Source organism: Talpa occidentalis, unplaced genomic scaffold (genome assembly GCF_014898055.3).
Source record: "Talpa occidentalis isolate TD23 unplaced genomic scaffold, MPIMG_talOcc4v2.1 talOcc4.3, whole genome shotgun sequence".
Lineage (NCBI taxonomy): Eukaryota > Metazoa > Chordata > Mammalia > Eulipotyphla > Talpidae > Talpa > Talpa occidentalis.
This window is the reverse complement of record NW_023603184.1, coordinates 112,903,815-112,930,552: the sequence shown is the minus strand read 5'-3', so window position 1 is coordinate 112,930,552 and position 26,738 is coordinate 112,903,815. Positions and strand designations below refer to the sequence as shown.

At 34.8% G+C, this 26,738-nt stretch overlaps 1 protein-coding gene across 1 annotated transcript in view; it reads right to left on the bottom strand.

The window, feature by feature from the left end:
- Positions 1-926: 926 nt before the first annotated feature.
- FSIP2 (fibrous sheath interacting protein 2) overlaps positions 927-26,738 on the bottom strand; it is a 66,930-nt gene continuing 41,118 nt past the window's right edge. Inside the window, 7 exon segments of the mRNA XM_054699911.1 lie at positions 927-1,172; positions 2,347-2,416; positions 5,828-5,871; positions 6,320-6,366; positions 10,531-10,628; positions 12,121-12,606; positions 15,888-25,333. Of these exon segments, the coding sequence (XP_054555886.1) occupies positions 1,036-1,172; positions 2,347-2,416; positions 5,828-5,871; positions 6,320-6,366; positions 10,531-10,628; positions 12,121-12,606; positions 15,888-25,333 (10,328 nt within the window). The 3' untranslated portion in view covers positions 927-1,035.

Below are 26,738 nucleotides of genomic sequence, written 5' to 3'. Positions count from 1 at the left end.
CCCTGCAAGTCTTCACTCTGGACTTCTTTCTCCCTTTCTCTCTCTAATGCCTCTCTCCTGCTTCTTCTCTTGGTGATGGACTCTCAAAACTCCTCCCATGGCCCACAGAAGTAAACAAGTCAGTTAGCAACAATGTAACAACTGCAGGTGCCCCATCAGATAGGGCAATCCTAATGGTGGGAGGGCAGAAGAGCCTGAAAACCATTTACCCTATATTTGTACAAGATCCCGGGCACAGGCCAGATGCCCTGGAGGGTGAGAGGACTCACCAGAGACAGAGCAGGGAACAGAACAGGCAGACTGACGAAACACACTGCTGAGGGGGGCAGTGGGCCAGACGGGAGAGGTCTGCTTCGCCGTGTGGGTTGCTTCCTGGCCAGCCAGGATTGAACCCATGCTGCAGAGGCTGCAGAGAACTTCACAGCTACAGCGCTGTGCTCAACGCCTGCGCCACCAGGGGAGGTCCTACTTGGGGATATTTTATGATTTGATGAAACTCAAGGTGGGAAAAATTGATTACTTAATATCTGGTATAAATACATGTCTTTAACAGTGGATCTATGAGGTTCATAGCTACTTCACTGAATTCAGTGTGTTTCATCTCTATTTTCTTACTAGTTTGGAAAAAATAGTGCTAAAAATTTAATAGGGAAAATACAGGTTATTTTTCGGGAGGTTCTTGAGAGCTAACTGGCATCCCATGAATACCTCTTTATTCCTTCTTATGGCACACAGTGAATACTAGCACTAAACATCTTCTCATACCCAAATGCTTACCAAAACCATTGAGCAAACCCTCCTCTTACCCAGATGAATGATATAAAAGTATAAAAGAGAAGGATCTAAAAGTATAAAAGAAAAGGGTCTCATTTATACTTTATTTCTCTTAATACTCTTAAATTTTTTGAGCAGTATTATGAAAAATATCTTAAAGGACATTGGAATGTTTTAAAAACCATTTTATTTTCTAAGGGAAGCAAGCATAGTTATCTTAGGTATAGAAGATCAAGCATAGTTATCTTAGGTATAGAAGATTCAGAGCTTATCCTGGTGAGGTGGTGAGCGAGATTTGGAAACATTGGAGTTACTTCGAGAAAACACCTTTGACAGAGCTGAAGATACCTTCACCAGCATTTTAGGTCCATGTTTGGCACCACGAGGCTTGGGAGTTTCTATGGATAAAGCAGAAAATAAATATTACTATTTATTATAAATTGTAACTGAAATACTCATATGGCAACATTAGAGTTTAGAAATTGACATTTATAAAATACTTCATGGGATTGAAAAACAATTTAAATCAGCAAAGATTCTTTTAATTTGGTGCTTCTAGTACTTCTGTGAAAGAAACAGGAAGAATACGATCTCCATTTCTGGATGCTGCATGTTGGCAAGGTCAAATAGTTGTATCTAAGATCAGATGAGTATAAAATGGCCACGCTGGGAAAGAGGTCCTGGCATTCGGACTCACAGCTCATCGTTATGCCCGCTGCACTCTGAAGCTCCCTAGTTAGGTGTGCAAAGAATGACCTTCTGTTTCTACCAGAAAACTTCAGAAAACTGATGGGTTGAACTCACAAGGGAAAGTAATTTTAAACTCTATACAGTGCGACTGTCGAGTTCTAGTACTATTTCTCATTACCTGTTTGGGGAGATATTTTAAGTTGACTATATATATATATATAATATAGCTGACTGATGTTAAGTGAGGTTTTTTTTGGTTATGTGAGGTAAGACTCTAGATAATAAAAGAGTTTTCACTTGGATTCATTTCTCTGTACCAGTTATACACATGGGCTTTTAGAAAATATATTTTAATTGAACAAAATGGTTATTTTACATGTAAATACAGAATTTTGAGGCTGAGAATTCCCTGAGGCTGAGGCTAAGGCTGAGGCATGCTTTGTGATTGATGCAATAAGGTATAAATACAAGTTGTGATTATTTGATAATATTTAAAGCTTGGAAATTTTCGTATGAAACCTTCCTCTCCACTGTCTTTTGGAAAATGCTGAGACCTGAATTGTAAAACACAGCAGCCATTCAGCTGCTAATGATGCCCACTTTTCTATGTTCATAAAACGGGGCTAGCTGGTTTATGATAAATGTTATTTCATTATCTATTACACCTCTGGTGTGAGGTTAAGGTAAGAGAATTGCATAACATGCTGGAAATTGTTACATAACAATTACAGGAATAGTGTTTGAATGCCATATTAATAATGAATTTCAATAATATTAGGAGGTACTATTTATTTTGAGAGGGTAAATGATCAAAACATTAATTCAAAATTATGTAATTGAGAATTTTATTATACTAGCTGTTAATAACATAGTATTTTGTACCTGAAACTATGTCTTTCGAGGGATACGCACCATCAACAACGTTCTTGTTTCCTTCAAAGATGGTGATAAACTGCCACGACAAAGCAAAACAGTAACTTAGTCTTTTGTTGGGCTGTAGGGGTGTAATACAACTATTGTTTCATCTTTACATCAGTAACAACCTGCGCCCTGCATTCTTAAAGAATTATTCAGGTTATACTTTTTGCCAAATATCTGGGATTTACCCCTGTCATAGATATGAGCCATGGCTACAATTAAATGATGATCAAGTAGTCAAATTTAAGTCACATGAAGGTGATAGCTCTGTCTCTCCCCTTCCTTCTTTGGCTAAATTGAAATGAATAATAGTTATGCATTCTTTTTCAAAAGTAGATTTAAGGGCAGAAGGAAAATGGATGTTTACTACCAAACCTCAATTTACTTAAAGGAAATTCTAGAAATTTGGGGCTCTAGACAATAAGATGGAATGGTTGTGTGGGCTAGTAGAATAGGGAATGTGTAGCAGTTACTGGCTTTACTTTGTAGGCCTTTATCCTCTCTTTCAATTACAGATGCAGCAGTTTTCCCAAAAGGTACAAAGTAGTCTGGGGCAGGTACCTGGACTTCATTGTAGGTATTTTATAATGCTAGCATTTTTTAAAAAACGTGAAAATCAATGAGGGACTAAATACATAAAAAATAAAGTGTATTATGTGTAGGTATTATGATGGGTTTTACTATAGTTCCCACAGGAGCATTTGAGTCAGTCTGTGTATGAAGATTTCAAACAGCATATCTCAGGTATAAAATGTAGCAGTCGATCTAAAGTACTGATATTCATAAATGATTATACAATAGAGTTATCTGTGGAGTTTTTTTTTTTTTTAATAATATGACTCTCTAGATCCTATACCAATTGAAATCCCCGTGGCTGAGGCAGGTATTTATATTTAAAAGAGTTAGAATGCCCACCTGACTCTAATGCAGGGATGCTACCATGTCTAAGCTGAGCAGATATACCTATGTTCTGCTGAAAATATCCATCTTTACATTAGATGCTAGTATTTGGTATTACTTCATGCAACCTTGTTATAATCACTAAAATTTTTGTCTGAAAGTTTCAAAATTTTTGCAACATTGGAGTTGGCATCTCTTGTCCTTTCCTTTAACATTTACAAACATTGTCTTATTTTTTTATATGTTATATAATTTTGGATTGTATTCTGGGCATTTCAAATAACTATGATTTTCTAAGAACTCTTAAAATCCTCATGAGAACTTTTTTTGCTTGCTTGTTTGTTTGCTTAAGTAGGTTATTAACCCACTTAGTTTCAGACCACTCATCTGTTCTGCCTTCTATGGCTGTGGTTTAAATGTATATTCAGTTTTCAATGTTTTGCTTTCTTTTCTTTTTTTTTTTTTTTTGGATGAGTACATCTATGAGACTAAAGATCTTCAAACACTTTGTCTTTATAACTTTATGTCAGTTCCATGAATACGCATCTTCGGAGAAACTATTCAAACAGATTTGTAGGGGATCACTTTTGAGATCCCCACCCTCTGATTTCTTGAAATGTCTCCAGCTCATGGCAGCCCCATTTTCTGGTTTTGTGGCAAAAATGTTGCACTCTAGCCTTCCATGGGTGTTGTCTCACATATCACATGCCTCCATCTATGTGCAGGTCAAAGTGACAAGGAGATCAGAGAAAAAATTAGCAGGTTTACTTTGAATATTCTTAAGATTACAGAAGGCCTTTTCTTTATTACTTTGGTCAGAGAGAAAAATTTTCTCCCAGTTTTAAGTACCTCAGTAACCAGTTTAACTGAAACTTGCCTCACTTGAGGCAAGACCACCAGAGGAGGAAAAAGAAGTAAATTGGCATTCCTTCCCCCATCACTCAGTTTCCAATCCACGTGAACAACTTCCCAATTCTGGTACGAGTGCAACAGTTTCCCTGTAGTTTAATTCTGCCCATTCCCTCTATTTAATTCCCAGATTTGAACTGCCCCGAATCTAAGCTAGGAGATAGGGGAGAAAAAAAATAACAGGAAACTCATAATGGTATTGGCTATTCTTTTAGTTTTGTTTTCTTTATCCGAACTCTTGCTTTTGTTTATTTTTCAGTGTCCTTAATAGTTGTTACCAGTGAGATAAATAGGATAAAATGTGTTTTCTCTAATTTCTTTGGGCCTGGAATGCCTACTAACTTTGGAAAAAACAGCAGAAAAGGGTAAGAACAAAGGTTAAGTAGGTCCAGATTAGTCAGGAATTTAGCTTGGTGCAAGGAATGGCAGTCATCAAGTCCTTCGACTCGTAGGTCTGTTGCTCCCTTTTTGTCATATGATTTTACTTACAATGTGTGGCGTACATGAAGTGTTAGGTTGCCAATTAGACATTAATATTCATAAATGAGGTTAAATTTGAATGGGGCACTAACTCAACTATTAAAAATTTAGCAAAAGCTGCCTTCCATATGAATTGTAATATATGGCTTTGAAAATTATTCTGATGGTGAGAAATAACTGGATAATAGATGAATTGTATGTTTATGGGGTTGGGGAGAGACACTTAAATGTGGAATTAAATTTCCACATTTAATTTAATCTAATTAATTAATTAAATTTAATTTAATTAGAAACAATGTGATAAAAACACGAAAGAGGATGTGTAGCATCAGTACTCATTAGAAATATTGTAAGAGAATTTGGGAAGAGGAAAGTTCCTTGAGCTTATACTGGCAGTAGTTAGGACTTTTGGGAAACTGTCTTTTAAACAGTCCTGAGGAGGGCAGAAAAGTAGATGGAATCAATTCATATCCTGCAAGCCACTATCCTCCATTTTATACCCTTCCTGCCTGTAGCAAGTGCCTCCCTTGAGTCTTCCTGCCCTTGACATGTTCAATTGACTCATTCCTTCTGAGGTTTTATCCAAACACTGCAGTAAAAGAGTTAAGGGGTAGAATTTTATTTAGGTGCTGGGGTAAAGAGGAGCTTATTCTGTACACTTAAACAAGAAATGATGACTTAAGCCAAAGGAGAGAATTTTTATCGAGGGAGATTTGGGGTACTAGGGACAGGTATCAGCCAGGGTTAGAGATCTGAATTGTGAAAAAAAAAATCCTTCCTGATGTCCCCCACAATGTAACAACAAGTCCCTGATTTGACATTGAAAACTACGCTATTCAGCTAGACTCCGTATATATATAGGAGCTAGTAGTTTGTTTTTTTTTTTGCTTTTAAATATTTATTATTATTATTAATATTATATTTTTGCATCATTTTTAATTTTTGCACAATGTATGCATTTTCATCTTGGTTATAGTCCTCATACAATTCCTATCCCTTTTGTTTTGATCCTACTTCCTCCTCTCCCCGCCGTAGTGTGTCTCTGGTTTATAGTTGCTTGTTGATTTTGATTTTCACTTTATTATAATTAGTTTTTTTCCTGGTCCCATACTTATGGAGGTTTTCTAAATTTTTGCTATGAGTGAGACCATCTTACCTTAAAGCTGTTTGAACTCTCTGGCTTTTGTTCCTGGGAACTTTCTGTTGGAGGAGAGAGGGAACTAGAAATTAGTTCTAAAAGCACTTTTTGAGTACATTTTAGTAGAGCTAAGCACAAAGGAAAGATAAATTCTCTGAGAAATTGCTAAAACCTATTATCATAGGTTCTGTTTCAGATATAAACTACTGTATGGTACACCGATATTTATGGTTATTTCTCAGAGATGTAAATGTAAATTCTTAATACCCACCATCTGCTTGACCAAAATCATTAATAAAATTTTGGTAATAAGCGCAAGGCAGACTAGCTGGCTCATTTTAAGACCTGAGTGATATAGTACTGGATCATTTTATATAAATAGATAAAATGACAAGGAAAAAAAAAACAGTATCAGCTTTAGGTTTGACAGCTGAAAATTGCATCAAAGCAGTAAACAAAGTTTTCTTAGAATACTTTCTAATTAAAATTAAGAAAAACAGTAAGTCCAACCTTCTAATATTTTAGCACTTGCATCTGGGCTATGGTCTTCAGTCTCACTAAAACAAAAGAAAAAGTACATTTTATTTTTTGTGTATTTAATGAATGAATGTAGAAATTATTAAGGTAAAGAAAAACCTGTCAGTCATTTTTTACATAAAAATAAACCTGAAATATTGTATCTTGAGTTTCCAAATTGAATGAAAATTATTTCTAAATTTGCTTTTTTCCACTTAAACTTTTCTCATTGAATATATATACATACTACAAAATTTACCATCTGCATGTATATAATATTTCAGTACATTCATATCAATGTGTAATTATTACCACCATCCAGTTGCAGAAACATTTCATCTTCCTCAACTGAAACTCTGTACCCATTAAATATCAACATTCCACTTCCCTAGCTCTCCAGCCCCTGGAACCACACTATTATTCTTTTTGACTTTACAATTTGACTACCCTAGGTGTCTTATTTAATTGCAATCATGTAACATTTCTTCTCTAGTTAGTTTTCTAGAAAGTTTTCTCTAGAAAACTTCTCTAGAAAGTTTGCATTTACCATGTAATGTCTATAGTGTTCATCCATGGTGTATCCTGAACCAGAATTTCCTTCCTTTTTAAGGCTGAATAATAGTCTGTTGAAGTATATACAACAGTTTATTTATCCATCTTAGACTCTTGGGTTGATTCCAGGATCTGGCTAGTGTGAATAGTGATGCTGTAAACATGAGTGTACAAGTATCTGTTCAAGTCTTTGTTTTCAATTCTTTTGTGTATATATCCATAAATGGAATTGCTAATCATATAACTGTATTTTAAGTTTCTGAGAAAATATTATATCACACTCTTTTCCACAGCAACTGAATCATTTCAAATTTCTACCACCAATGTACAAGGGTCCAATTCCTTTACATTCTTCTTTTTTTTTTTTAAGATTTATTTTATTTATTTATACAAGCACTGGGTACAGTCAGAAGCGCGGGAGGGTGAGAGAATTCACCAGAGCCAGAGCCGGGAGCAGAACAGGCAGAAGGACGGAAGTACACTGCTGAGGGGAGCAGCAGGCCAGCAGGAGAGGTCTGCGTGCCATGTGAGACCCTCGCCCGGTGGCCGGGGATCGAAACAGCACTGCAGAGGCTGCGGGCAGCTTCGCAACCCAGCGCTCAACCGCTGCGCTACCGAGGAGGCCCTCCTTTACATTCTTAATGAAACTTGTTATTTCTGACTTTCTAAAGTGATAACTATTCTAATGGGTGTGGAATAGCTTCTCAGTTGCATTTCCTTCACATTTCCCAAATAATTAAAGCATCTTTTTAAGTGCTTATTGCCCACATGTATATCATATTTGGAGAAATATCCAAGTCCTTTGCCCAAATTTCAATCAGGTTGTTTGCTTTTCTGTTGTTGAATAATAGGTAATCTTTACATAGTCTAGATTGTAATATCTTATCATGTATATGATTTGCAAGTATTTGCTCTCATTCCATAGATTAACTTCTTGCTCTGTCCTTTGAAGCACAAATCCCTTGAAATACTATATGAATTTTAAATAGATTTTTCTATTTTTGCAAAAAATAGCAGTATTTTTAAAAGGATTACATTTAACCTATAGAATACTTTGAGTAGTATTGACATCCTAACAATGTTAAGTCTTCAATGTTTTTCCATTTATGTCTTGAATTTCTTTCAAGAATGTTTTGTAGTTTTCAGAGTTCATATTTTTACCCTCCTGGTTAAGTTTATGATTAAGTGTTTTATTCTTTTTAATACTAGTACAAATAAAATTTAACTACATTTTTGGATTGTTTATTGTTAATGTGGAAATGCAATAATTTTTTTGTGTGTTGTTTTTGTATCCAACAACTCTGATGATTCATTTTTTAGTACTGAAAGTTTTTTTTTTCTTCCTTTTTTGTGTGGAATCTGTAGGGGGCCTCCAATGACTATGGAAGTAGATTGTTGGTGCTTTGTTGATGGGTGTGCTATGATTACATACATTTATAGAGGTACAAACCTAGTCACCTAAAATACATAATTGTAAGTCAATTTTACATCAATGGATATGATTTTTGAAAATGATAACATTGTTTTGAATGGACATTTTACTTCCTTGATTTGAATTCCTTTTTGTCTTGCCTAGTTGCTCTGGCTAGGGCTTCCAGTACTGTGTTGAATAAAAGTATGGTGTGTGGGGAACCGTGTTTTTTTCCTGATATTACAGGGAAAAACCTTCAGGCTTTCATCTGAGTACAATGTTAATTGCAGGTTTTCCATATTTCTTTTATTCTTTCAAGATAATTCCTTTATACTCCTGCTTTGTTGAGTGCAACGAAAGAGTACTGAATGTTGTCAAATGATTTTCTGAATCTATTAAGGTAAGAATATGATTTTCTCCTTCATCCTGTTAATATGTTGCTTTACATTGATTTGTTTTCCTATGATGACATTTCCATGTAGTTTTTGATAAATACTACTTATTCATAGATTATAATAATTTTAATATACTGTCAAGTGCACTGTTGCTTTTAGTATTTTTAGTATACAGTTGCTAGTATTTTGTTGAAGACTTTTGCATCAATATTCATCAGTGATAATCAGTGTGTTTTTTTGTTTGTTTTTTGTAGCATCTTTGTCTAGCTTTTGTATCAAAGTAGTTCTGGTCTCATGAGTATTCCCTCCTCCAAGTTTTTGCAAATGTTTGAGGAGGGTTAGTGTTAGTTATCTGTTAAATGTTTGCTAGAATTCACCAGTGAAATCACCTGTTCCTGAGTGTTTATTAGGAGGTTTTTGATTACTGATTCAATCTCTTACTAGTTATAATTCTGTTCAGGTTTTCTGTGTCTTATGATTCAGTCTGATAGGTTATGTATTTCTCAGAATATTTCCATAGTCCTCTAGGTTATCCAATTAGTTGCCATATAATTGTTGATAATACTCTCTTATAACCCATTTCTTTTTAATTGGTAGCACTGTATAGTTTCAGGTATACAGTTTCTCACCTCAGGAAGTGTAAAGCACATCACACTCCCCAGAAATGTCCAGTCATCCTCCATCACCGACCATTTAATCCCCTATATCTGTTCCCCAATTTCCCCTCTGGAACACACCATTCTGTTGCCAGGGTCTAAAAGTTTCTATTTTATTTGTTCATTGCTTTGTTCTTTATATTCCACAAATGAATGAATGAAATCATATGGCATTTGTCTTTTTCCTTCTGATGTATTTCACTTAGTATACTCCCTCAATGTCTAACCATGTTGTTATAAATGGCAAAATTTCATGTGTTTCATTTTGCTACTTAATTATACTATCATATACATGTTAAAATAACTTTTAAGCAGAGTTACAGATAGGTCAGAAATAGTGTGTGTCAAAAAGAAACAATCTCATCATGATGCCTAGAAAAAAAATGTAATCAGATAGAATTTTCTCCTTATATTCATTGCCTCTCCCATAATAGGAAATGCTGTTTCCAGGTTCTGAATACCTTATAAACTTAAGAACAATTTGACAAGTTCTAGTTATTCTAGATATATTTGTTAATTACATTTTAAGTATACAATGCCATTTGTTCCTCTCTCCTCTATAAATGCCACAAAATGCAGACTTTGCTGCTACAGTAGACTTGTAAACTTGGATTATCTTCTCCTTATGCAAATGCTGCCTGTCCTTCCAGTCTCACATAAAACTCCATACTTTTTAGAATTCATCGTTGAATGTTCCAGTTTACACTGCCCCCTCTCTTTGGATTGATTTTATAAGCAGTTATGCAGGCTGAAACATTTAACCACTTAAAAGAGTTAATAAGGAACTCTTTGGGTTGATAGCACAGGTACTATTTTGACCCAATGTCTATCTTCCAGATTACAAGAAAAATAATAAATACATTAGCAAATTCTTAACCTAAGACACTGCTGTTATAGATATAGGTTATAGATATAGATATAGGTTATAGTTATAGATATAGTTATAGTTATATATATAGTTATAGTTATAGATATAGATTATAGATAGTAGTAAACTGGAAATGGGGAATCAGGTGCAAAGGGGAAAATTTGTGTAGTATCCAGAATGGAGAGATTTGAGGAAGAATAGGAAGTGAGAGAAGGTCTAGAACTGAATACGTTCCCAATCATAGTTTTACCAGGAACCCTATTCTTCCTATAAACTTTGCTGTCATCTCAGATTATATTCTATATTGTTTTAATTTCATGTACCCGGCAGATGAAATCAGATCTTCTTGGTTGTATGATGATGAACTCATAATTCTGTGTATGAGGTAATGTGTTGGTTCAGCAATATTCTTTTCTTCTTTCTGGAAAAATGCAAATCAGGTATCACATAAAGCTGAATTTGATATGTACTTTCTCACCTTATCGGCATGTTCTGTACCCTACACTATAGTAAGAAAAAAAAATTTTTTTTAAAAGATTTATTTATTTAAGCACTGGGTACAGTCAGAAGTGCAGGAGGGTGAGAGAATTCACCAGAGCCAGAGCAGGGAACAGAACAGCCAGACTGACGAAATACACTGCTGAGGGGAGCAGCGGGTGGCAGGAGAGGTCTGTCGCACCATGTGGGACCCTTGCCAGTGGCTGGGGATCGAACCGGCACTGCAGAGGCTGCGGGCAACTTCGCAGCCCAGCGCTCAACCACTGCACCACCAGGGGAGGCCCAATAAGAAAAAGTTTTAAGAAAAAGGATGAATGAACCCAATAATTCAAATTAAAATCTTTTTCCAATATAATTTTTTGGAAGTGACTTAATGAAGATGATCTATATTATAATATTGGAGTTTGAAAAGATTTTAAAGAGAAAATGAGTACAATGTTAGAAGTATGTGGTTTTCCATTTGCATTTAACAAATATTTTGAATCACGTTTTGCTGAGTTCAAAAAGAACAGAACTACAATGCTAGCTAACTCTGAAGTTTTACACGTCAATTATCTTAGTCAGATGCTCTGATCTGTTTGCTCAGAAATTATGTGTGATTTCTTGACCATACCTTTTATGAAAATAACTTTATTGTGAATCTGTTAGAATCTTGAGAAATAACTTTTCTATAAAGCCAGTGCTTTCTCTATGAGGCTCAAGAAAACTATTCTGTAGATTTCATCTTGTCATCACACTTAGCTCTCTAACAAAGAGATCATTTGTTGAGATGACTTACTGGTTGGGCTTTTGAACTGAACAGAGTTGCATTTCTTTTTCTTCACAGCTTTTGGGCTAACCCGGGAGTCATACACTTTCCAAAAACATGTTTTGAAACAGATTTTTTGACAGGATCAGCCAAAAGTGTCTGTGAAAGACAGTCCACCATTTAAAGATAAGAGTTGTATTTATGATGATAGTGTGGTATGGTATAATCTCAAGGGTGATTTTTAAAATGTTGTCACTAACTTGTTTATAGGACAAGTTGGTTAAGTGACTTAAGAGTTGGTTATGTAATTTCCCCAAAAGTCACATAGCAATTAAATGAGAATCAGGACTATCTGAATCAACTGTAGATCACCTGAGTTTGTTTGTATCTTTCTGTATTTCTACTTCATTCCACATTCTGGTGCTATCTTATTTGAAAAACTTTTCTACACAAAATATCCTATTGGTATTTACCAGCCAAAACACAAATTACTAATAGACTTAGGAGGTTTCTCTTGAACTAGAATTACTAATAGACTTAGGAGGAGACTGAAACTATATTATAGTATTCTTTTCTAACTCATTAATGTTCATCCTTGGACAGAATTTCAGAGCATCTCTACACTTTCCATAGATATCAGTCACTAACAGCCATGTTTTTCACTGACCTTTTGCTGTGACTTTTTCTCCCTACGTGAATCTGTTTCAGTGAAGGTTGTTGAGCATCTGGTCATGGGAAGCTTAGCAGCAGCTCTTTTAATTTGTCTCTCCTTAAGTTCTAGTGTATGACTTGAGGTTGCTTCGATACTTTCAATATGTGCACTGGATGTTGGTTGACAACATTTGCTTAGTGACAAAATTTTTCTCAGGTTGCTCGTGCATATTATTGGCTTGGGAGAAGCAACTTTGCTTCCTACTGGGCTTGTAGTCTCTTTCATTTGAGATTCGGGTTTTTCCAATTCTTCTTTTGTAATCTCTCTTAAAATAACTTCTTCTTCATCAATTTCCTCTATTCTTTTATTTTCTATGTCTTGTTCAATATCATGAGCTACTAGTCGAATAATCAGCTCTTCTTTGTTGCGAACATCTTTTAAAAGTTCTACTCTGGTAATATCAGGCTTTCTTACATTTTGAAATGAATTTCTGCAAGCAGCCTGGAATTTAATGTACAATGAATATTAAAAACAAATAACTACATTTTCTTATCCCTACTATTTCAGTATGATTTCCAGTTTGACCTTAAATATTGTCTTCAAATGCTAATTACTTTGTTAGCAATATTTTAAAAAGGAAAAACAAAAACTATAAGAAATATATAATAGGATATCTATAAGAAATATGTAAGAAATATGTATTTGCCACTGCCTATTTCCATTTAGAGTACATATTAATCTATCATAATTAATCCAAGGTGTAAAGGGAGGTCTAACATGTTTCTTTTCCTTCTTTTTTTCACTTTAACCATATTTTGCTGCATCATAACATTTTGATTTTTTATTTACCTTAAAAGGTTGTACTGGTAGATTGCTAATCTATTTTTGTGAACTCCTAGATAGATCATCATTGAGAAACTTAAATATAGATAAAAAGCAGAGCATTGCCTGATCATAAATTTTAAAAAATGATGAGTACCTAAAATTGAAGGTCTTTGGATCTTTAAACCTATCCTTCCGTTCCAGATACTTAGAACATATTTTCCATGGGAAACTTCAAAACATGTATCTTCCATTTTCTTTCTCCTCCCTACTAAATTCTCACTTTCCATTTTCAGTGTGTAAAGACAGCTATAATTAAATAGTAGAATTTTCCTATTTCTGTATCCATTGAGTTACCACACAACCTCAAAATTGATATGAGTTAATCATAGACCTCAATATCCCTTTCTAACATTCTAAATCAATCTTTCAAATAATGGTACCATAAACAATGTCTTCTGTAGAAAGAAAATATACGAGGGCCCCCCCAGTGGCACAACAGTTGAGCGCTGGATTGCGAAGCTGCCTGCAGCCTCTGCAGCATGATTCGATCCCTGGCTGCTCCCCGGCCACCTGAGGAGGGTCCCACATGGCGCGCAGACCTCTCCTGCCGCCTGCTGCTCCCCTCAGCAGTGTACTTTGGTCCTTCTGCCTGCTCTGCTCCCTGCTCTGGCTCTGGTGAATTCTCTCACCCTCCCGCGCTTCTGACTGTACCCAGTGCTTGTATAAATAAATAAATAAACAAACAAACAAATAAATAAATAAATCCTTAATAAATAAATAAATAAAAGAAAATATACGAACAGCTCCCTTAAGAAATTAAACATAATAAATTTTGGTTTTCTATGCTAATAGAGGAAATTTAGAAATTCCAGAATCTTCCTATGTGGCTTTACAATTTGTTAATATATATAATTTAATATGTACATGCCTAATGGGCTGGGAAAACAAAACAACAAATAAAGCCCTGAGGTGGAGACAACAATTTTCTAAGTTTTCTCATCTAATCTGCAATTCTGTCTCTTCTCTGTTCCTATACAATAAATAGATAACATTGGTATCCATTTTGGTACAAATATGTCTTATAAAAGTTCTCTATATTTTTCTTCCTTATTTGATTTTAGTTTTTAGGGTGGCTTTTCTTTAACAGGATTGAGGTAATTAAAAACAAAACTATTTATTTATGCATACAATAGCTAGGGTGTAGGCCAGAGGTGTGGAGAAGTGAGAGGATTCATTAGAGACCGAGTAGGGAGCAGAACAGGCAAATCTACTGAAATACACTGCTGAGGGGAACAGTGGGCGAGACAGGAGAGGTTTGCTGCGCTATGTGAATTACTCCCTGGCTGGGGATTGAACTCATGCTGCAGTGGCTGCCGATAGCTTCATAGTGCTGAGACTTAACCCCTTTTGCCACCAGGGAGGCCCTAATTGCTTTGGTTTACATGTTCTCTTCCAGCTTTCTGTGGGCTATTAATAACCTAAGAGAGCTGGCCACTAAGAGTAATCCTTATGATAGATGTTTCCACAGATAATTAAAAATTTATTTTGAGTATTCTATCTTTTCAAACATGTTTTACTTCCAAGGAAATATTTGCAAGTGAATGAAGACCAAGTCACACACTAATGCAATTATAAGAGCTCTTGTATATAGAGGGCATTTTGGAGCTGGAGAGGACCATATTCTGATTCAGAAGATTTAGAAGGAGGTTAAATTATTGTCTCATCCCATGATAATCTCAGCAATTGGGCATGAACATAAGGCAATAATTAATGTATTTACCAGTCCTCAATCATAGTTCAGTGGAGAAAACTCTAAGTTTATGCTCCAAGTAGAATGATTCCATTAAACTTTGTTCATGGGCCAGGCCAAAGATTATATCCCTAAGCACACTCAATCCTCTTATGAACGAACACAATCAGTACAAAGAGCATTGATAAAAGCCAAAATGTGTGGAGCAAACTGTATTGGTCTGAAAACTCCTTTTCCCTCATGGAAAAGTTTCCTTGTAGCAATATATCATTCAATACATTTGGAGCCCAAGTATAGAGCTTCAGGGCAAATGTAGATCTATGAAAATAAAAGATGGGTTTATAAAAATGGTAGCATTAGGATAGCTGGGTCTAGAACAAGGATAGAAGAGGAAGGAAACTGGGTACTTCTTTTAGAAGATGAGTAAGGGGCCTCCCCAGTGGCACAGCAGATTGAGCGCCGTGCAGTGAAGCTGTGTGCAGCCTCTGAAGCGCGAGTGCCCAGCTGGCCCAGGAGAAACCCACACGGTGCAGCAGACTTCTCCTGCCTGGCATGCTGATCTCCTCAGCAGTGTCTTTGGTCCATCTGCCTGTTCTGCTCTCCACTCTGTCTCTGGTGAATTCTCTCACCCTCCCGTGCCTCTGACTGTACCCCAGTTCCTGTATAAATAAATCAATCTTTAAAAAAAAAGAAATTGAGTAAGGCTAAAATAATTAAACTGAAATAATAAACAAATATAATCTAAGAGTTTGCAGTCTAGAGTTTGTTGAGAAATGTTGCTAAAAGAAAACAAGAATGTTACCACTGTACTCTCCTAAAACTGACAGTCTGTTAATTGGCCCTTTTAAAATCCTTTACATATTCAATAGCATAAGAACTAAAGGAGTTATGAGGTTTTGTTTCTTTTAAATCTTCAAATAAAGATTGTAATTTTAATCTGATTTTACTCTTAAGGTTATATCCATATAGTCTCGTTATTGAAAATATAATGCCAGCTTAAACTGACATTAGGAAAGCTAGCCTAAAGTCTTAAGAGTGAACAAAATAGATATGGCAAGTTCTAGTCAATCATCTGACTGTATAGATGAACTGGGGTAACCAATTCATGGATTGAGCTGGGCAGTAACATCAAAAAATGTTTTTCTATATATCTATTACAGGGAAGGAATCACTCTTTTTCTTTTTTGGGTATTGTCTATTCACTTACCTCGAAGGGTTTTACATCCAGTCGTCCCAACTTATTCAGTGATATGCGTCTCTCTCTCTGCATTTTGTTTATATTAGATAGGCCTGGTGAGAAGTAATGTTCCCCACTTATTGATGCTTTTCTCAGTTCTGCTATGCTGTGTCCAGTATTTCTTAAACACTCCATCTTAAGATTCTCAAGAGGTTTAGTTTTTATAGAAATTACTGCTAAGTGTTCTGAGATAATGTCTGGGTCTATTTTGATTGGTTTTTGCCCAACATGTGGAACTATTTTTATTGGAAGTTTTTCTTCCATTAAAGTTTTATTCGACATGTTCTCTGATTCAGGAGACATTTTATCAGCATGCTCTTCTGCCTTCTGAACAATTCTATTAATGTTTAGATCACTAAAAAGATCAACATTTGAATTCACTCTCTCTACTGGAATATTAGTAACTTCATTAAGAATTAAACTAGCTACTTTTTGGGGGAAGACTTTGTTTGAATCTTTTATATCATAATAAAGTTCTTCCTGGGTTCCAGATTGTTGCAATATGGTACTATAAATAGAATCAATGACCTGAGAAACCATTTCTATACTTTCTGGTTGTAAAAGGTGTTCTTCAGAGTCAGCAGCAAAAAGATTAATATTACTTTTAGATATTTCAGCTGTCACAGATTTTGTCAGTTGTGAAGCAATCCTGTTTAATTCAGGCTTTGATAAGGGTTTTTCATCTTTGCTTGAGGCACTTGGCAACTTCACTATTTTAGCCAAAAATAAGGCTAATGCTTCTTCTAAAAAAGTGGCATCTAACATAGAACCTTTTATGGATGAAGATTTACCCTGGGAGTGAAATTCATCAAGTATTTTGATCACTTTTTTCATAACTTTGACAGTTTCTAGAACTAATTCTGAACTTGGTACTTCTTCCTCTACTTGAGGTTGAAATTCAGAATTTGAAATTTCCTTCACCATTAAAAAACCTATTATATCAGAGAGGACATTACTCTTGCCCATTAAATCTTTAAGTACAGAAGTTTGTGAGCCAGAGTGCTTTAAAATATTGGTATACACAGAATTAACAACCTTTTCAATAGTTGCATTGTCAGCTGAATGTATAGTAGGCAATTCCTTGGCTGATGGTACAAGTTTAATCTTACTTTTAGAGATAAAGTCTTGTATTGAATTTAATATTTTTGAGGTTATGTTTTGCATTTCAGTTTCTAGAGAGTCAGTTCTTTCCTTCTCTACATTTGGAAATATAGATAAGAGCTTTGATAAAAATTTTACAGCAATTTCTTCTACTATGTTATAAGCCAGTGTGTGAGCATGAGATGGTTGAACCTGGGGAGCATCAGCACTTTGGACAACATCGTTAAGAATATTTTCAACAACACTGTCAATTTCCGCACACTGATTTGGAGTTAGCTCTCCAGAAAAATAATTCTGCAGTTGATTTCCAGCCACTTCTCGTAAAACTAAGTCAACTATGGCTTCTGAAAGGATTCTGCATCCACTGGATACACAGTCTTTTATGATCTCTTGTGACCCAAACTGTGATAAGAGATTCTCATAAATAGAATAAACCACTAGTTGAATAATTTCATCATCATTGGGATGTAAGGATTCCACATACTGTATTATCATATCTTCATCTTTGGAGATCTCAGTTTTAATTATACTGATTAATTTCATTTGAAGAAAATCCAGTTCTGTGAACAAGTTGCCCAGAGATATTTCCACTTCAGTGTTGGACTCGGTTGAGAAAATTTTAGATAAAAGAGCAGAAATTACATTCTCTAAAAACTCATGAGTCAGCATGATGGTATATGGCGATGATGTTTGACATTCTTTGCTGGCTGTTTGAGCCACCTTTTGGACTTTTTTAACAATGTCTTTAGATTCCAAAGGCAAACATGCTGAAGCTGGAACTTCATCACAAACTATCAGATTAAGCTGATGTTGAAAAATTTCAGTTATCACTGAACTAGTTAGTTGTCTTGCTAATTTGTCTCCATTACTGTGTATATTCTTACAAATGGAATCTTGAGATCTGTGTTTTTTCAAAATATTGCACACAGAGGCATGAACAACTTTGTTGACCATTGCTTTATTGATCAGTGGTACTTTATCTAGGAAAGGTATTTTATTTGAAGAGGGTTTTTCAGGCATTTTATGCATAATTGGCATTTTATCCACAGTTTTTTTCTTTATGCTGGAAGATGCATCATCTATAGTTGATTCTTTATGCTTTGCACTTTCGTTAGGGATTGGTGACACTTTACCTACAGGTGGAGAAAACGGATTTTCCCTTTCTGGCCTAAATACCTTAATTTGAGCATTGGAAAGCTCTTTCAACAGTGAATTAGTAAGTTTCATAGCTGTGTTATAGAGCTGAGCTTGATTTTCCTCACTATTTGCATCTTGATATCTATCACATGTTGGTGTTTTTGGTGAGGAGGAAAAGATCAATTTATTAACCAGTTCAGTGATGACATCTTCTAAAAAATTAGCAGGAAAAATCCCAGGTTTATTTTTTTGTGGGTACTGAGAACCTTCTGGTTTAGTTGGTTCATTTTTAATCTTTTTGACATTCATTTGCTTTTTCTCCACATCCTGTTTTTTATCACCTTGCTCCCACCTCTGTCCTTTTTTCTCATTCTCTTTGTCAGGGAGGCTTATTGAAGGGGATAAATCCTTTGTTGAAACAGACTGGGCAAAGTCCTCGTCAACCTCTTGAATTACATGCCATGCTGTATCACTTGAGGAATTATATTTGAGGTTTGAGTAATCTGAATCTTGAGAAGAGTATAGATTGAAGACATTGCCATAAATATTTCCAGTGACAATTTGCACAGCCTCATAATCTGTGTTTTGTTCCTCATTTTTATCTAATTGAGTCTGAGAGTCTTTCTTTTTGTTTCTCATTTGGGTGATTGTTTCCCAAGTTTTCTCTGTCATAGTCCCTATATTACTCATATTAGATATCAAAGAGAACTTGTCATTTTTTAATGAAATTGTTCTTTTCTTGTCAATCTTCTTTTCATTGAGTATTTCAGAATCTGGTTCAAGCACTTTTTTCTTATATTCTGAATCATCAGTAGCTTCCAGAAATTGTGCATGTGCCACATTACCTGGCTTCTCTTCATCTGTTGAAGTTGATATACTTGTCTTCTTAATTTTACTTTTTTCAAGTGTTCCTGTCAAATTTGACTCCTGAATATCTTTACTTTTCACAGTAGTAGTTGGAGAAGTAACTTTTGATATATTCTCATATCTTTTATTTGAAATTTCTACTTTATCATTCTTTTTCTTTTTATTTGCCATATCTACAGGTGACCTTGATAACAAATTAATCATGTTGTTTTTTGTAATACTAGCTACAGTAGTACCCGTCGGACCTTGGATGGCACCTTTTTTCATTGATATCTTTTCAGTTTCGAAACTGTACTTTTTACTCATCGGACATCCCTCTATTTCCAAAGTGTCCAACACTTTTTTCTGGGCTGAGGTTGGAGAAGTTTGTTCAAATGATTGTTCTGGTAAAATAAGTTGGCTCCCCTTTAAACATTTGTTAATCTGGGTAGAAATTTTCTGTGGAATGTCTTGAACCCTTTGGGTGATTTTATCTGCATTTAGAAAAGAAAAGAAAGTGGAAGACCAGTCTCCTGAAAAAAGTGTTTGAATCTTAAAAGCAGAGATGGCTTTCTGGGCTAAAGTGGAAATCATTTCTATAAAAACGTTATTTTTTTCATCTGCCTGAATATCATTGGATCCATACTTTACTATAAACTGATCATATACAAAATTGGATATCTTATCAATTGTCTCTTTATCAATTGGTGGAAATGAAAATATCTCTTCGGCATTTGGTAGGACCTTAATTTCACTTTTCCTAAATTCTCTTATCAGAGAGTTTGCAAACTTTATAGCCAAGCCCACAATGTCTGGCTCTGGCATTTCTTTTTCCTCAGTCTCTTTAGTAATACTTGGAAGAGGATAAAATTTATGAACAAGGTCAACAATTACATCTTCCAAAAATGTAGCTGAATATAGAGAAGGCTGTCTTTTTTCCTTATCAGTATTAGTAAGAGCAGAGATGTGGCTAGAATCGGGTAAGTTTCTTGAAGATGATTCTTCATCATGTAAAAATGGCCTCAGATGGTGATCCATGATTCCTTTAATAATGAAACCAGCTATTTTACTGAGGAACGAGCCTCCCTTTTTGTCTGCATCTTTCTGTACTTCAGCTTGAAACTCAGATTTTTTCAAAATATTATTACATATAGAATCAATCAAATTCTCAATTGCTTCTAATTGTGTACTTTCTGCATTCTGCTCTGCTGTAGCAAGACGGATCTCATGTTCAGAAATTTCTTCGATAATTTCATCAGTCAATTTTGAAGCTGCATCCACAAACTCATCATCTGAAACCTCTTCCTCGTTTAGTTTATTTTCAGTGTTGGTTGAAGGAAAGATATGCATTAGCAGTTTGTAAATCATAGCTTCTAAAAGACAGCGAGGCAATACAGTAATACAGGGAGGCAAGGCAGGTCTATCATTCATGACAACATTGAGCACATTTCTGATGATATTATCAGCTTGAGGCAAAGAATAGGAAGAAGAAGATGCTAATCCCCCTGAAACTAATGACTGCACCTGATAATCATAAATTTCTTCCAATATCAAATGATATATTTTCCTTCCAAAACAAGCAGCATCACATTGTATATCCCTGTATACTTGAGTCAGAACTTTATATTCATCTAATATTTTATCATAAATTATGTTGACTGTTTTTTGAACCATTTCTTTATATGTTTCTGAAAAACACATTTTTTCATCAAAGTTATCTGCAACTAAAATCTCTGATGTGGTAAACTCCAGAACAATTGATTTTACTAATGTTGTAACAATGTCAACGATTTTGATGTTTTCTGTTTCTGGGTCTTCAGCAGCCAAACTGTTAAGGGAGAACGAATAAAGAAGTTTACATAAAAGCTCAGAAATTACTTCTTCCAAAAAGGGGGCCGAGTTCACAATTAAAGACAATTCTTCTTGTTTAGGATCTATTGCTTTCTGTTTATAAGTTTCATCAATTGCAGGTGGAGAGAGTTTTTTATCTCCTGATAAAAATGACTGAAGATGATGGTTAAAGATCTCTTTTATTATAAAACTTGCTAATTTTGAAACAGGTATGTTACTTATACCTTTTTTATCCTTTGCATGAAACTGATATAAATTTGAATATGAAAGATCAGCATAAATGGAATCAACCATAGACTGGATCTCTTTTTCTGAAATCATACCTTGTTTTTCATTTCCGTGTTTAGTAATACATATTGCATGCTTTGAAATTATTGACATGATTTCATTTATCAGTTTTATGACTGCATTACTTAACTCTGATTGAGAAGATTCTAAGTTTTCTTCATTGGATGTCAGTGAACTCATTTGGGATATAAGCTGGGTGACAATTTTTTCCAAATCAGTATGTGATAACATAGTAGTATATATTGTTGAAGCCTGTCTTCGGAATCTTGATTTTGCAATGTCACATTGAACTCTCTTTATCAATACATTAGTATTGAGTTTGCAATGTGGTATAAAAGGAAGCTTTTCTGTAAGATTTGAATGAATTTGGAAATCAAAAGTTTCAGCCACAATGATTTTAGTTATCCTTGCAGCTAATGCCTTAGTGTCATCTAGAAAATATTTATCAGGCATTATTTCCATTTCATATTCTTGTAAAACTTTGCTGTATACCATGTCAATAGTGTTTTTGACTACATCTCTCTCCACTGGAGGCAAACACAACTGCTCCTCAGCATTTTCAAGAATCTTAACTTGGGATTTTGAAAATTCCTCTGCTATCAAATGTATGAGTTTTTCAGCTTTATCAAATAGTTCATCTTCTGCATGTATTACTGATTTTGTTTGTACAATGCCTATCATCCTGTGGAATATTTTACCTAAAACCCCAGCGACCACATTTTCTAAAAAAGTTGAGGAGTAAACACTGGCATAAAACCATTGCCCTCCCTCATTGTCAAGATTTGTGGATGATGAAGATGATGACTTTCCATCCACAAATGGTTGAAGATGTTGTTTACTGATATATTTAATGATAAAGCCTGCTATTCTGTCAATAAATGTATCACTACTGCTTGTGATGTTTTGCTCAACTGATTCTGAATATTCAGAGTCTTGTGAAATATTTTCGAATACTGAGTCAACAAGATGCTGAACCTCATCTTCTGAATATATAGACTTAGTTTCTTCATCATTTGAAAATCGAATTTCATGTTGGGAAATTTTCATCCTAATATCACTGATTAGTTTTGAAGCAACTTCATTGAAATTTTCTCTTGATCTCTCTTTCAGTGTTTCTCTGTTTGGAACACTACCAGTTGTAGATGGAAAGATTTTAGATAATAGTATTCTGACCATGTCTTCTAAAAATGTGTATGGCAGCAATGTATTATATGGAGATAAACTCTGACCAGGCTTGGTAGATTTACTGATATTACTTAGGATATCCTGAACAATATTCTCAGCTCTTGACATGGAGCAGGAAGAAGTTGGCAAATCCCCAGATAGCAGTGGGTGAAGAAGATAATCTGAAATAGCTGCTGTAACTAACTTGGTAATTTTTTCCACAAAATCATCGGTGTCTTTTGTATCTTTATCATCATCAGGATCTAGTCCATGCTGTTTCAAAACATTTCTGTACACTGTGGTAACAAGGTGATCCACAGTATCTGAATCCGCAAAAGGGGACAACTGTTGTGTGCTGCCATTTGGAATGTTAATTTCAGCTCTTTCAAAATGGCTATTTATTGAGTTTACTATTTTTTGGGTCATGTTTTCCATTTCAATTTCGGTGTTGTGCTTTGCACTGAAAACCTTTGATAGAAGTCTGGCAACAATTTCCCTTACAAATGTATCAGAGTAAATGCCTGAGGGTGATTGTTTCTGGGGTCTGTGAGATTCAATGACTTCACCGAGAATTTGTTTAACCATAGTTGATACTGAATCCAGTGGAGTTTTTGGACGAGATAAGCTTCCTCCAAACAAAAATGGCTGGAGGTGATTTTCAACAATCTCCTGAATAATAAGACTGGCTATTCTGTCAACCATGACTGGGCTTTGGCTGACTATACTTTTCTGTATGGAAACAATAGAGTCTGACATCTGCACAAGATTACTATAAACAGAATCCACCATCTTTTGGAGGTTTTCACCTATATAGAGATATTGATTATCATACATAGTGAGCCAAATGTTATGTTTTGAAATAGCTGCTATAACCTTATCTACTATACAAGTGGACTTTTCATTAGTATCTGAACTCATGACATACTGTTTTCCCAAAGAGGGAGTCTTGCTGGGTGGAGGAATGAGTTGAGATAAAAGCCTTCTGATGGTATCTTCTAAAAAGGAGTGTGATAACATGGTACAATAGCCTGTTGAAGACCTGGCTTTGGAAGTAAATTCTCTCAGGTTATTTTGAAGTTTCTTCAATATAACTTCAGCATTGAGGGGGTAATACGAGCTAGGTATGAGCTTTTCTCTGAAGCAGGCTGGGAGCTGGTAATCTAAAGTCTCTAACAATAAGCCATTAGTTATTTGCTTTACTATTGAATTACTGTCATGTGACAGAATTTTACCATAGGTCACTTTCATTTTATATTGTTGTAAAACATCACAGTAAATGGAATTAACAATCCTACTAACAGTTTCTTTATGGATTGGCGGGAAACACAGTTTTTCTTCAACATTCCTTAAAACACTGACTTGTGAATTATTAAATTCATCCACTACATTGTTGATTAATATTATGTTCATCTCGTTGAGCTGGGTCTCAGTAATGCGTTCATGTTGACTCCACAGGGAAGTAGAAAGATTAAGAAACAGTTCTGAAATTATTTCCTCTAAAAACATGGCTGAATAAACACGTGTATTCTTGTAATCTGGATAGAGCTTATCATTGATTTGTAATGTATCCATATTTTTTGCTTCTGGCCTTTTCAAAGGTGACAAATAAGGGGAATTCACTGAATACTTTTTGCCAAATGGTGCTTGTATTTTGGAACGAACCACACTGGGACTATTTAAGGATCCTGTCAAAGCATAACTGTTATCACTTATGAATCCTAAAGAGCTTTTACTTTGTACTGTTAGCTCTGGTCTTTTTGCTTTTATGGAGCTAGATTGTCTTTTTCTTGTCCTATATTTAAGATGCTTGCTTGTAAAAGGTGGACTTTGGGGAAATTGTATACTATGAGATAGTTTGTCCATCAGTGATTTAACCAAGCTGTGAGAAATAACAGTAAGCATAGAGTCTGATGACAATAAATCTTTATCCATATCTGCCAGATTTTCCAAGAGATCTGACATATAATTTCCTTGAAATTGTTCACAATCCATAGCTCCATTAAAATAACCCAATTCTTCATCTTCTAAACTTTTTAGAAGTTGACATTCTTCTGCTGATGTTTCATCAAAGAAAGAGTCATTATCAAGAAAGACATTGTTCGTGCATTTTTCCAAAAGAGTTCTAATGAGTTTCTCACATATGACATTGAGAAGAAAAATAGACTTTGGGGTGAGTCCTAGGTTATTTTCAAGACTGCTACTATTTTGTTGATCATCTGAGGATAAGAAAAATGTTCTTGCCCTCTTATCAGAATCCATAGACTCACCTTGGTATTCATCTGGTAAAAATAAGTCTAAAACGATACTAAATACTTTATTGACTACTTCTTTGGATTCAGGAGTTTTTAGGCTGTCAACCAAACTGTCTAACTTAACTGCCAGATAATTTAATTTGTTTTTTTGAATGAGATGAGCAGTTCGGTGTATAGATGATTCCTTATTTTTGGAGTCTGTCTGTCTTCCCGTGGTATTTGTTTTGTTGCAAATGGGAATGCTATGGGTTTTAAGCAAGGAAAAAGACTTCTTTATTCCATTACTTTCAAGGTGATGATTTAACCCTATTTCTTTGGATAATACATGAATCACTCCTATTAAGAGATCCTGAAAGAGATCATCAAAGTCAGAAACAGCTATTCCTGTGCAGTAAATGTACTTTGTTTTTAAAGAAAATGTTTTCTGTGCAATCTCAGCCTCTATAATGTTGCTATTAAAGAGGATCTCAGTAATTATTTCAGAAATACTTAAAGCAATTTCTCCTATCGAAATTGACCTGCTTTTGAACATTTGTGAATCAATTGAAATACTCTGGTTAAATGATGTATCTTGGCTTTTCCAGGGTTTCTCATTTTCTCTGCCATCTTCAGTACTATCAGAAATGCTTGAAATTAAATGATAAATGACAGACTCAGTGAGATATTCACAAAATTGATAAAGTGAAGAATTATTATATATGCTTCTAAAAGGCTGCTTTGATTCATATATTTTTCTTGACAATGTAGAAACAATAGATATCTTTTCCTCACTGGAAACTTAAAAAAGGAAACACAATTTTTAGTATTACTTAAGGGAAATATGACAACTTAAATATATTGCTAATTAGTTACATATGAATTTTTACTTTGGGACACTTAGAAAATGAAAACCCTAGTCAAGAAGGAATTGGGCTTTTTCTCACATTTATTTCCTACCTTGTAGAATCATTATTTTAGCCAGAAAGTTGAGAAAATTATCCTGAGTAATTCAAATCTCTAACCAAGTGCTAATATCTGCATTGATCATATGGTTACTGGTTCTAAGAAGCTACAAGATTCCATTTTTTCTTTTATTCAACAGAGTACTTATTCTAAGTCACATAATTGTGTAGGAAAAACAACTTCTTGGAGTGGCAGCCAGAACAACATACACAATTTTCTCTGAATTACCTTAGAACTTAGTCATGTGGTATACCTCAGCATGTGAAATCAGGTAAGATTGTGGCGATGGGAAGTTTTAAACTAAGCTTTGACTTCTAGACAGAAGGGGGCCATGTTGAGCCGAAGGGAGTGAGGAAAGGATATTCCAAGTGGAAGAAGAAGAGGGAATGAAATCACTGGAGGGCACTGGATGTATCTGAGAATAGAGAATAGGTTTGGCAGAAAGAGCCAACAAATACCAATGGGATGGAATCATATCAGCTTTTTTTTCGTGCTTTGTTATTCTTTATTATCTAAGTGCACTGAAGACATGTTTAGGGAAATTCCATTTATGAATTTGTAATTGCATACACACAGCATTCCACCTTGAAGTATGATTTAAGTATGGGAAATGACCATCTTGTACAGGTGGATAGGACTGGTAGTATGTGTTCTCCTATTTGAATGATGGGCAAGTGATGTATCTGTACCAGTAATATAGCAAATAATTTTTGGTAACTGGTATTATTAATCCATTTCAAGCCTATTATAATATTATTAGATTAAGAAATTGCCCATAATCAATGGCTTTTGATAAAAAATTATTATTATATAAGGTTCAACATAATTGGTACAAAATAATTCTTAGAAAGGGAGTTCAAATAACTTTGTGAAGATACAGTATTATAACTAAATGTAATTTAAGGATACTGAAAGACAAACTATGATTAATAATTGCAAAGTCTACAGCTATTCCCCTTGAAAAGAATCACTAAACTTCAATTAATTAACTGTACATTTAGTATGATTATAAAGAAACCATGTGTAAGTATTATAAAAACTCTTTGGAATTCATATCTCAAGCATAACCAAAATCTCCTGTTTTATAGTAGTCCCACTTTCTCTTAACTGTAGATATGGGAAACTGAGCAATAGATCTTTTTAGATTCAAAACTTGTAAAGGTTTAACTTTTTCTACATAAATAAATAAATATATGCCCCAATCTCAAGACTACTTTCAGAAAAATGGTACATACAGCTT